Source organism: Monocercomonoides exilis (genome assembly GCF_001643675.1).
Source record: "Monocercomonoides exilis strain PA203 chromosome Unknown scaffold33-1116896, whole genome shotgun sequence".
Taxonomy (NCBI): domain Eukaryota; phylum Preaxostyla; order Oxymonadida; family Polymastigidae; genus Monocercomonoides; species Monocercomonoides exilis.
In genome coordinates, this window is record NW_027150578.1 from 293,256 (window position 1) to 304,871 (window position 11,616).

Here is an 11,616-nt window from a genome sequence, read left to right on the forward strand (position 1 = left end):
AGAAAAGTTTCAAAACTTTTTTGTTTTTTATTTGATATATTTAAGTTTTTATATAGCAAATAAAAGGTTGTTTGTGAATTGTTGCTGTATTTTTGAATAATCAAAGAAAAAGTTGCATTAATTCAAAATCGAAATTCTTGATTGTTACAAAATTTTTGAAATAAAAATTTGTATTTTGGATGAACATCTACGAAGTGCCAAGCCAAAAATCACATATTAATAATAATTCGTTCAACAACATTAAAAATCGTTCATCTTTTTGAATGATGGGGTAATTTTGAAGCAATTCAACTTTTTTTTGTGTGTGCACTGCAATCATATATCCAAATCCGAAGTGAAATTTTCGCTCAATAAGACTGAACACTTTACATTCCTATTTTAAAATTCATGAAAAGATGGATCTTGTTGAAGTTAAAAAATAAATAAATAAATAAATTGAAATGAATTATTTTCTTTTTAATTTTGATTCAAAAACAATCGAATCCGTAATTCCGCTGACAGATAAAGTGCATTTCACAGGAAAAGTCAAAGGTGCTTCATCTGCTGGAGGATATTGCAGCAAAGATGAAGAATCAGTTGGTGAAGTGTTCTGGGAAGGTGCAGAAGAAGCAGAAGCAGAAGACGAAACCGAAGAAGAAGAAGAAGAAGAAGAAGAAGAAGAAGAAGAAGAAGAAATAGAAAATGAAGACATGTGTGACAGAATAGGAGAATGAGGAGGAGTCGAAAGAAGAAGATCCACATTTTCAGATGAAAGATCGCAGGAAGAGAAAGAAAATGCCTGTAAATCTTGATTGTTCCCTAACATTTCAATGTTACGCACAACCTTCACATTCTTTTCTTTATGCTTTTCATTTCCTTCTTCTTTCTCTTCTTCTTTCTCTTCTTCTTCTTCTTCTTCAAAGAACTGAAGAATGCGCTGTTGTTCTGTACTCTTTTCAACAGATATTTTCCTTTCTTCATTTTTTTCTTTGGTTCCACTATTTGCTTTTCCCAAACCTATTTTATCTGCTTCTTCTTCATCTTCCTCATTCACCTCATTTCTATGATTCACTCCTTCTTTCTCTTGGCGCTTCATCCCTTTTCCTCCTTCTCCTTCTTCTTCTCCTTCTCCTTCTTCTTCTGGATCATCATTAGCCAGCATTCGTAGTTTGTCCAACCGTTTTCTCTTCTCCGTCTCTTCTTCGTCCTCGCCCACATCAAAATCGCTGTCATCAATCCATTCTTCTTCAATTGCTCTTTCCCATTCGTTCTCTTCTCCTTTTCTCTCGATTGTTTTATCCACTCCATTTTTATCCTTATTTAATGAACTGCCATTCTCTTCCTCTCCCTCTTGTTTTCTTTCCTTCTCCTTCTTCTCCTTCCTTTTGCCTCTTCCCCCTTTTCCATCATCTCCCTCAGTCGGAAGAGGATTAGCCGGAGGCGGAAGCTTCTTGTGACGAATCACATCGACAAACGCAGTCTGCTCTCCATCCACTTCAACACGACACACAGCATCATCTTTCTCCTTCACTCCTTCTTTACTCCTTTCTTTCTCTCCGTCTTTTGTCTCTTTTGTCAAGCTTTCATTATTTTCTTCTCCTCTTCCTCTTTCTTCTGGCTTCGTCTTCATCTTCTGCATAATATGATCATCGTCATCGTCATCGTCATCATCATCGTCATTCGGATACAAAAATGAGAGATGATCTGTGCGTGCAGAAACAGACGAATAAGAAGAAGTCGGCAAGTCAAATGTCGCTTTCCATTCATCATCATCATCTTCTTCTTTTCTTTGCAGTGAAGGCATTTTTTCATCGTCTTCATCATCTTCTGATTTCACCATATTTTTTCCCTTTTGCTCCTCTTCATCGTCAGATAAAATTTCCCCATTTTTCAGTCTTTCTTCTCTCTTCTTCTTTCTTTCTTCTTCCTCTTTGGCTTTTCTCTCAGCCTCTGCCAGCTCTCTCATCACAACACGCGATCTGCCATCTTCCATAAGCATTCGCATGACTAAGAAGAAAGAAGATTTTCAATGAAAGAAAAACGAAGTTGTTCCATATTTTAATATTGAATTAGAAAATAGACAAAATGGCTAAATAACGATCTAATAATAACAGCAATGAACCTTCCATGTTTTTCTTTTGCTTCATGCGCTCAACCATCAGCTGCCTTTTCCTTTCTTCTGTCTCCTTTCTTGCTTTCTCTGCAGGAGTCGATCCAGATGCCCTGATTTTGATGATGAAAATTAATATTTTTTAATAATTAAAAACAACAAAATAAAAGCGAATTTTAAAGAATAAATCGAAAAAGCTAATTATCAATTTAACGATAATGCAATAAGCACACCAAGCTTCACAAAGAAGCCTTTCATTATCAAACACAGGCCGATCATCCAAATATGTTAGAGATGGAAGTGATGATATAAGCGTCTTTCTAAATTCATAAAGGAAAATCATAAATCAATTGGAATACAATAAATTGAATCGATAACGAATACGAAAGATAAATGAATTTTTTTTAAAAAAAAAATGTGAATATGGAAAGCAAACCTCCAACTGAACAAATTAGTTCTGACTATTCGATTTCCAGAGAGGTTTAACACTCTCAAATCAGGCAGTTGCTTTAATATTTCTAGAAGCCCCAAAGCATCTGCTTCGGGAAGATCATTTTGAGAGAGATCAAGTACGCTTTTAATAAAATAATGATTAATAACTCAGAAAAAAAGATTTTAAATACCTTATTGATGGGCAATCCAAAAGACCTTTAAGATCGTCGATTGATGAAATTCTAAAATAATTTTTGCGACAAAAAATAATTTTCATAACCATTTAAAAAATGCAAACAAATTCTTTGACAAATTCAGTGTGTGGAGCTTTTTGTTATGAGATATTCCTTCTATTCGTTTGACTCTATTCCCTGAAAGCACAAGAGTGTCCAATTCCAAAAGTGTATCAAGCCCTTCAATAGTTTCAATGCAATTATCCTGCAAATACCTGAGGAAAATTTTGAACCTCGAAATTGTGAAAGAAAAAAACTGAACAAACAAGCATCTTAACTCAGGGCATGGCTCCAAATTTTCAATTTTTGATATGCAATTTCCTTGAAGCCAAATAGATTTAAGACCGCTCATTTCGTCCAAATTTTCTATTTTGCTAAAGCCCTGATAATGCAAATATATTTTGTCGTTCAATTCAAGAGTTTGGAAAAGTTTGTGCTTTGCGCAAAGCTGTTTCAAAGTAAATTTAGTTATTTTTGGGCGCTCATTATCTTCTATGTCGTACTTTTTATGCAAGACATGAAGCTTCTGTTCAAAATACTCATCGTGAGGAATCATTAAAAGTTTGTTATGGCTGGAATTAAGATCGAGCACGTTTGTGTATCAATATGTTTAATTTCACAGATATCAAATTTTTAATAAAATATCAATGTGAACAAGTGACAATCCCATATTATTTGTATAATTTTTTGTTTTTTATTTTTTTGTTTTTTGAGGTGTATTTGAGTTTTTAATCAATGGAAGAGGTGCGAGCTCGTTTAAGAAAAACAAAATTTACGAATGCAGAAGATCCAATAGGTTTTGAGAGATTATTTATTTTTGAATCATTAGATTTTTTTATCTTTTCTGTTATTTCGATAATATGAACTATTTATAAATTTTCATAATTATTAATAATTTACAGCAATATCTTCATCATCAGATGAGGATGATGATCAATTGACAGAAATGTTTTCGTTTGATCCCGCTGAAGAAGCAAAGCTTGCGCGTTTCGCAAGATTAAGGTTCGCTTCAACGCGATTGCGTCAAGCAGAGGATAAAAGATATGCGTATGATAGTGATGATGAACTTACATGGCCTTTCAAGTCTCGAACAAAACGAAAATCAAAGCACAAGAAAAAGGCACAAGAATCTGTCGAGCTTTCAGATGAAGAAGCTAAAACAAGCTCAAATGATTTGGAAACTAAAAGCAGCTCAAAGAAGAATAAAAGTCGCGTTTCTAAAAATGCACTTAGAAAAAAATTGGTAAAAGATGAAACAGAAGAAGAGGAAAGTGAGGAGAAAGATTCTCGAATAATTGAATTAACGACAAATGAAGTGTTTACTCAGTCAACGTGTACATATGTTTCTCAAGAACTTAATGCTATTCGAACGGAATTTTTTCAAACAACAAATTCAGCGGTTTGCTTTGCGTCTATTTGAGAATTATAAAAATTTGATTATTCTTATCAATATTATTTTCAAAATTTCTGTGTAATTTTATTGTCAACTATATTTCATATCGAAATAAGTCTACAAGCTCAGCACAATCAGAGCTCAATCTTCTGCTTTCTTCGCCTACGGCGTTATCCAACCCGGGTTCTCTTCAGTCTCTTCTGAAAATGATGAGCATCGAAGTGTGCAACATTCAAAAGAGCAAATATCAATTCATTAATAAATTTCTTTTCTTTTCTTTTCTTTTTTCCTCATGAACAATCTTCTAATCTTATATTTATACTCGTCTTCATATTTTAATTCATTGCTTTCCTAATTGAAAATAATTGTCACAATCAAAACCTCGAACATAACAGAATTTAGCTGCACGTCGCTGTCTTCTTCTTTCTGTCTTCCTTTCCTCAACTTTGGATCCGCCATCTGCCAAACAGAAAAAGACCCACCACACAACAACAACCCACAAACCTTCAGCTTCTCCTGCCTCTCCTCCTTCTTCCTCTCCTTCTTTAGCCAACCAGCTAACCTCCGACAATTCACTTCCTTCCATTTCTCCGTTTTCTCCGCAGCTCGAATCACAGCTAGCTTCTCTCCACAGCAAGCTTCCTCATTCCCACTCTTCCCTTCCCTTTCGCCCATCAAGACCTGTTCTCCCCTCTCGTCCGAAACAGCCAGGCTTCTCTTCATTCATTTCATCAGCCACTTTACCAACGCCTTTGTCCTCTCTGACTTCTTCTCCTGCTTCCTCCTCCTCCTCTTCTTCTTCTTCTTCCTCTGCACTTCAGAACACACCATTGCTTTCAAAGATCACAGAACCCTCTTCTCTTCTCAATCTTTCTTCTTCCTCTTCATCTTCCTCCTCATCTTCTTCTTCTTCAGACAATCAACCCAAAAAGAAGCAGCTGAGTGTGACTGAGCAGTTTTTCCAGCTGAACGGCTTTGCCTTCCTCTCAAAATGGCTGCTGACTAAAAATGGCTTGCTTGTTCTGACAATATTCTCTGTGGTGATGAAGCTGTGGGGATCACTAATATCAAGTGAGAAGAAGAAGAACAGAAAGAAGCAATTGAAAGAGCAACAACAGCAGCATCAGCAGCAGCAAAAGAAGAAGAATAAGCAACAGCAGCAGAATAGCACAAAAGAAGAGAAAGAAGCAGAAGATGAGCAGGCGAAGAAGAGACAGCTGCAGCTGCAAAGGAAGAAGAAGTACGAGCTCTCCGAAGACACTCAGCAGAAACAATCGAATTCTCCAGCAGAAAGCGAAAACAAATCCAAATCCAAAGCCAAGGCCAAAGACGAAGCTGAGGCAGAAGCAATCGCCAAAGCTAAAGGTAAAGCAGATGCTGAAGCCGAAGCCGAATCCGAAGCCGAGGCCGAAGCCGAAGCACAAGCAGCGGAGCGCTCGAAGAAGATCGACAGCACACTTCTGTCACTGCTGCAGGCGGTGCGGCGGCATCTTTCGTCAGAAGACGAGCGGGTGAAAGAGACAGTGCCGCGGATGATGAGCTATTTGGAGAGCACATCGATGCATCCAGAGCAGCTTGCGAGGGTTATCATTAAGCCAGGCGTTGCAGACAGATCGGCACTGATGCAGAAGATGAAGGAAGAGAAAGAGAAGGAGGAGAAGGAGAAGGGTGAGAAGAAGGAGGAGAAAACAGCAGTGGTTGAAGAGAGGAGCAGAGAAAAAGCAGCAAGTGACGAAACGAAGAGCAGATTTGGAAAAAGAGTGGAAAGAATTGCATCTCCCTCGCAACATCCTTCTTCTCCTTCTCTTTCTCCTCCTTTTGCTTCTTCTGTTCCGTCTCCTTTCCTTTCCTTTGGCCGTCCAGGTGTATCCCCTTTCTCTTCTACGAACAAAACCACTTCACCTTTCCCTTCATTTCAGTCAGCTTCTTTTTCCTCTTCTACAACTACTTCTTCTCTTTCTTCTTCTTCTCTTTCTTCTTCTTCTCTTTCTTCTTCTTCTTCTTCTCTTATGCATCCTCAATCATCCATTTCGCCATCTGCCTCTTCGCTTTCACTCGAAAATCCTTCTGCTTTTGCACCAGGCAATCAGCAGCAGACAACAGAGCAGTCAAAACTTAGCAACATTTCTCTATTTCCTTCCTCCAGTTTGTTTTCAGTCACAAAGACTTCTCTTTCGCCTTCACTTTCATCTTCCACATCTCCTTCTTCTCCTTCTTCTCCTTCTATTTTCGAGTCCTCATCCAATTCATCCATAGGAAATTTAAGTTCCTCTTCCTCTTCTTCCTCTTCCTCTTCCATCACACTCGAATCAGTCACTGCATCCCTCATCAGCAATCTCTCTACTTCATCTCCTGATTCACCTCCCATCACACTCGAATCACCTCAATTTCTGTTTGAAAGCTCCAAACATTCTGGTTCTTCATCATCTTCTTCTCTTTCTCCCCCTTCTTCTTCTCCTCTTTCTCCTTCCTCTTCACCTTCCTCTTCTCATTCTCCTTCTCATTCTCCTCCCTCTGCACAGGAGATTCTTCTCTCTCTTTCACATTCTCCTTCTCCTTCCACATCTCCTTCTCCTTCTTTTCATTTCTCTTCCTCCTCCTCCTCTTCTTCTTCCTCTTCTTCTTCTTCCTCCTCACCTCCTTCCTCTCCCACCCACATCCCATCCTTCCAAGAGGCTCTTGATGCATACAACCCTGACCTCTCTGATCTCGAGCCTATAACTCTCCCGGACTCTTTCCTTTCTTCGTTGGCTTCGGCTGATTCTCCCTCTGATGAGTCAGAAGAACTGGATGCTCCAGACTTCTTCGTGCCCAAACACGAATCTTCGCCTCCTCCGCCTCCTTCTCCTTCGAAGATTTCTGAGGGAAGCTTGTCAATGTCTTCTTCTTCTTCCTCCTCCTCCTCTTCTTTTTCAGCATTTCCTTTCTCTTCCTCATCCTCATCCACCGCACTCGCAGAGCATCTTGTTCCCTATTGTTTCCCCTACAACCGCAACCAGCATCCGATGTATTTCCCTTCTTTTCTGCTGCCTCTTCAGAGCGACGAGGTCATCAGCAACACACTCGCCAATCTGCGCGCGTCTGCTTCGCTGCCGCCTGTGACTAGTGGATTGCCTAGGGAATTCAGTGTGAAGCAGCAGATGAAGAGAAAAGAAAAGAGTTTCAGTCAGAAGGATGAAGAAGGGAATGTGGTGATGTATATTGATGATGTTGAGGAGGTGGAAGAAGAAGGAGAGTTGAAAGAAGGAGAAAATAATGAAGAAAAAGAAGGCAAAAAGAAATTGAATGCTCATAGAAATTCATCTACAAGTAATACAGTGCTTCAATTAGCAACTATTTCTTCTTCATCTCCTTCATCATCATCATCTTCTTCTTCTTCTTCTGAGACTGAAAATGCGTTTGATCCGTTCTCTTCTCTTTCTCCGTTCGAAATGGCAACGTCGCAAAGCGGCTTGGAAAACAAATCATCTTCGCCTTCTTCTGCTTCTTCTTCTGTTTCTGATTCAACTTCATCAATTCACACCTCTTCTCCTTCAAGTTCCACTAATCCATCATCATCATCATCATCATCATCATCATCATCATCATCATCATCATCATCATCATCATCATCATCTCCTTCTCTTCCTCCTGCATCCTTCTCCCCCTCCCCACTATTTCCACATTCTCCCTCTTCTCCATCTCCATCTCTATCCTCTTCCTCATCTTCCTCTTCCTCTCCGCCTCGTGTGATGTTCGCCCCGCAAATTGTCACCCGCGTGGTCCGATACAAACGTGATCCCTTTGTCCGCTCTTTCGTCTTGTCCCCTCCTCCTTCTCCGATTTCTCCTTCTTCTGACTTTTACCAGTCTTATTCCACTGGCAGCACACAGAACTTGTCCACTCAGCCAAATTATCAGAGAAGCCAGCTGAACAATCAATCACAAAACACACAGAGTTCAGTCAATTCTTCTGCTGCAAGCAACTCGGTTTCTTTGTTTTCCAGTGCATCGAAGACTTCAAATAGACCAAGTGAACAGCAAAGGAGCTTTGAATACAGTGAGTATGGCGAAAGCGCAGATGATGACGAAATAGCAGACGCGATTGAGACACACGTTGATTTCACACCTGTTTTCTATCCGCTTCTGCCTCAGCAGCAACAACAGATGCAACAGATGCAACAAATACAACAACATATGCAGCCTCAAAAGCAATTTATGCCACATTCTCTGCAGACTTCTTTGTTCCCTCAGTCGAAACTGATCAAACACAATGCAAATCACCAGCCACAAATAATGAATTCACACCAAGCACTTTCTCCTTCTTTATCCTCATCAATTTCATCCTCAAAACCTTTTTCATCTTCAACTTCATCATCATCATCATCATCGCTTTCTTCTTCGTCTTCTTCTTCCTCCTCTTCTTCTTCCTCTTCTTCTTCTTTCAATCATTCCGCTTTATCTCCTTTATTCAACAAGCAATACGAGCTGTGCCCTGACCACTGGCTGACCATTGACTCTTCCCTGAAATTGAAAGGGCCATTCACAGACGCTCAGATGCACTCATTTTTAGGCGTCCATCTTTCCTTTGACAGCCCCGTGCGCCTCGTCTCCTCCCCTTATTTCCATTCAGTGAAGTCCTTGTTCCCTTTGAAGCAGTTAGCCTTCCTTGATAAGCCGCTGAGCAACGAGTGTGTGGAAGAAATCAGTGCGAAGATGCAAGAGTCATACCAGCTGAATGTGGCTAATTACTTCAAGTCCAACTGCAACCGGCTGCCGAAGAGTGAAGTTTTCAAAAGAGAAGTTTACTCGAACGATGTGAGGATTGTGTTTGAGAAAAGAATGGACGAAAACGCTGCAAGGTCAAAAGCCAGGCAGATTGGACTGCCGCCAATCAGAGAGTCACAAGAAAAAGCAGAGGAGAAGAAAGAAAAGGAAAGAGATAGAGATAGAGACAAGAATAGAGAAAGAGATAGAGACAGAAAAAGACCTGGAGAAAAAGACAAAGAAAAAGAAAAAGAAAGGGAAAGGGAAAGAGAAAGAGAAAAGGAAAGAGAAAAGGAAAGAGAAAAGGATAGAGCTTGGGGGCTACATCCACATTCAGAAGACAAATGGGTCATCAGCCGAACGAGCGAAGGCAGCAAACGCAAGAAAGATACAAGCACTGACAGAAATGTGCTCAAAGAGAGTCGGATTATCAGTTACGATCGAAGTTCAGACCATCACTTGAACAAAAGCCAATATCAAGGTCAAAATTCAAGTCAAAATCTGAGTCAAAACCAAAGCCAAAGCCAAAGCCAAAGTCAAATCCAAAGCGAGAAAAACAGCTTTTATCAAAGCAGCAGCCACAGTCGCAGCCTTGCGCCCAGCCGTAGTTACAGTCGGAGCAATAGCAGTAGCAGAAGCAGAAGCAGAAGCAGAAGCAGAAGTGAGAGTAGGAACAGGAGTAGGAGCAGAACAAAAAGCAGAAGTCGAAGTCGAAGTCGAAATAGAAGCAGGAGCAGAAATGGAAGTGAAAGCAGAAGCAAGAGAAGCGGAAATAGCAACAGGGCACGCAGCAGCTATCGCCATCATTCGCCGTCACTGTCGCGATTGCGTTCTCGTTCTCGCTCTCGCTCTCGTTCGCTTTCTCATTCTCGTTCACATTCCATGGCTAAATATCACCGCAAATGATCAAGCAGCACCAAAATGAGTGCATTTGATGCAATCGTATCTGGTTATTCTTCTATCTCTTGATTAAAATAACAATTGTATTTATTTTGGTTTATTTATTTATTTATTCATTTTGAAATTATTCATTTTATTTGTAACACTTGATGAAATGTGAATAAGAAATTTTTATTCGAATGATCTGATTTTATTCAAATAAACAGCCGTTTTCTCGAATCAACCAAGAAAGATCCAAATAAAAAATGAAGACACCCTATTATGGAAATATTATGCAATATTTCTATGTTTTACGTTTCAAAATTTTTATTTGAAAAAAGATAATTTTTTTTTCTTCCTTTTTTTGAAAAATTACGAAATTGTATTATTCATAATTAATTCAATTTTTTTTCTTCAAATATGTATTATTTCAAACGTAACTCTGACTTCTATTGTTTTTGAAATGAAGCAAACGTTTAATATGGGCGATTGTTTTTGAAATGGTGTTGAATTCTTGTATTTTTTAAAAAATCAACGATTTGTTCCAAACTTTTTCTACAGCCTTATCATGATAAGTCTTTCATTTTCGTGTCAAAAAATCATAGGAAAATTTTTGAAATTGAGAAATATAATCAAATGTGCAGAATGGAACAAAATTCATCAAGCAAATAATAATATCCCATATTTCATTTATCATACGAAATTGTCAATTATATTTCTCTTTTGTTGTCTGTTTTAAATAACTGAATGACTCTCAATATCTCCGAAAACGAATGAGGAAAAAAAAGAGAGAAATTGAAGGAGTCAAAAGAGGAATTTTTGCAATCAGTCGAACATTTTTCATTTGATTTGTTTTTTTCAATGAAATATTTTTTATATAATTTTCTTAAGAATAAAAATTCACATCTTTTTACTATGTTTCAAAAGACATTCACCACAATTCACCTGAATAGATTTAAACACAATTTCATTGCAATTTCTTAAATTCCAGTAAAATATTGTGAGTGAAAAAAGGTTTTAGGAAAAATTCAAGATTTTTCTTGATTTTGAAAGTTCAACAAAAGTGATTTTTCAAAAAAAATAATTCCATTTCAAAAATGATCAAACTGTTAGAGAATTTTCCACTTTTGATTTTTGAAATCTTTATTGCTTTTTTTTCACACGATTTAAGAGATAGAGTGATTTATAAACCCGAACATTTTCATTAACCCGGTTATTTTTTTTGTTCGTTGAAACAGAATAAATACAACATAAAAATATAAAAAGCAAACTTTTATATGTTTATTTTACTATTTTATGAAAGAACAAAATTATTTTTGTTTCAATTTTAGTTTTTGATGAAGATCTGAGGAATTTTTAATTTATCTTCGATCATTTGTTTTGCTAGTTTTTAACCAACTCTCTTTCTTTGTTTATTTTCAATTATAAGTTCAAGAAACATGCCTAATGAAGTTTTTGTATTCGAAATGTTCTATGTTTTTATCTTTTTTTTCGATTGTTTTTCACATTTCATCATTTTTGTCAAAACATACGAAAATATGAAAATTATGAGCTACACAATATTTTTTCGACATTTTAAGTGATGTACATGAAAAGAAAAAGATTTTCACAAAGCATTTACCATGTTAAAAATATGTGAAATGTTGTTGCTCATGAAGCACACATCAATTTTTGAAAATAACAAATATGCTTATTTCATATTAAATAAAATTTCAAATGATAAATTATTAAGAATATCAAAGAATTATTATCTTATTTATGTTACACCGTGACATACAATTCTATACATCAAAAAATAGCAAAGAATTATACATTTTTTCGTATGTTTTGACAAAAATGATGAAA

At 37.4% G+C, this 11,616-nt stretch overlaps 2 protein-coding genes across 2 annotated transcripts; one reads left to right on the forward strand and one right to left on the reverse strand.

The window, feature by feature from the left end:
• Positions 1 to 445: 445 nt before the first annotated feature.
• On the reverse strand, positions 446 to 3,303 carry MONOS_8735 (putative Dynein assembly factor 1, axonemal; the record flags this gene model as incomplete). Its single annotated transcript, XM_067879170.1, has 7 exons — positions 3,021 to 3,303; positions 2,820 to 2,969; positions 2,713 to 2,763; positions 2,526 to 2,663; positions 2,323 to 2,409; positions 2,102 to 2,202; positions 446 to 1,986 (listed from the first exon to the last, which is right to left on the reverse strand). The coding sequence occupies exons 1-7, from the start codon at positions 3,104 to 3,106 to the stop codon at positions 446 to 448; spliced, it is 2,154 nt and encodes a 717-aa protein (XP_067724333.1). The 5' UTR covers positions 3,107 to 3,303.
• Positions 3,304 to 3,489: 186 nt separating this feature from the next.
• MONOS_8734 (uncharacterized protein) lies at positions 3,490 to 10,163 on the forward strand (the record flags this gene model as incomplete). Its single annotated transcript, XM_067879169.1, has 6 exons — positions 3,490 to 3,550; positions 3,657 to 4,153; positions 4,264 to 4,368; positions 4,543 to 9,337; positions 9,411 to 9,834; positions 9,958 to 10,163. The coding sequence occupies 5 exons, from the start codon at positions 3,490 to 3,492 to the stop codon at positions 9,815 to 9,817; spliced, it is 5,865 nt and encodes a 1,954-aa protein (XP_067724334.1). The 3' UTR covers positions 9,818 to 9,834; positions 9,958 to 10,163.
• Positions 10,164 to 11,616: the final 1,453 nt, after the last annotated feature.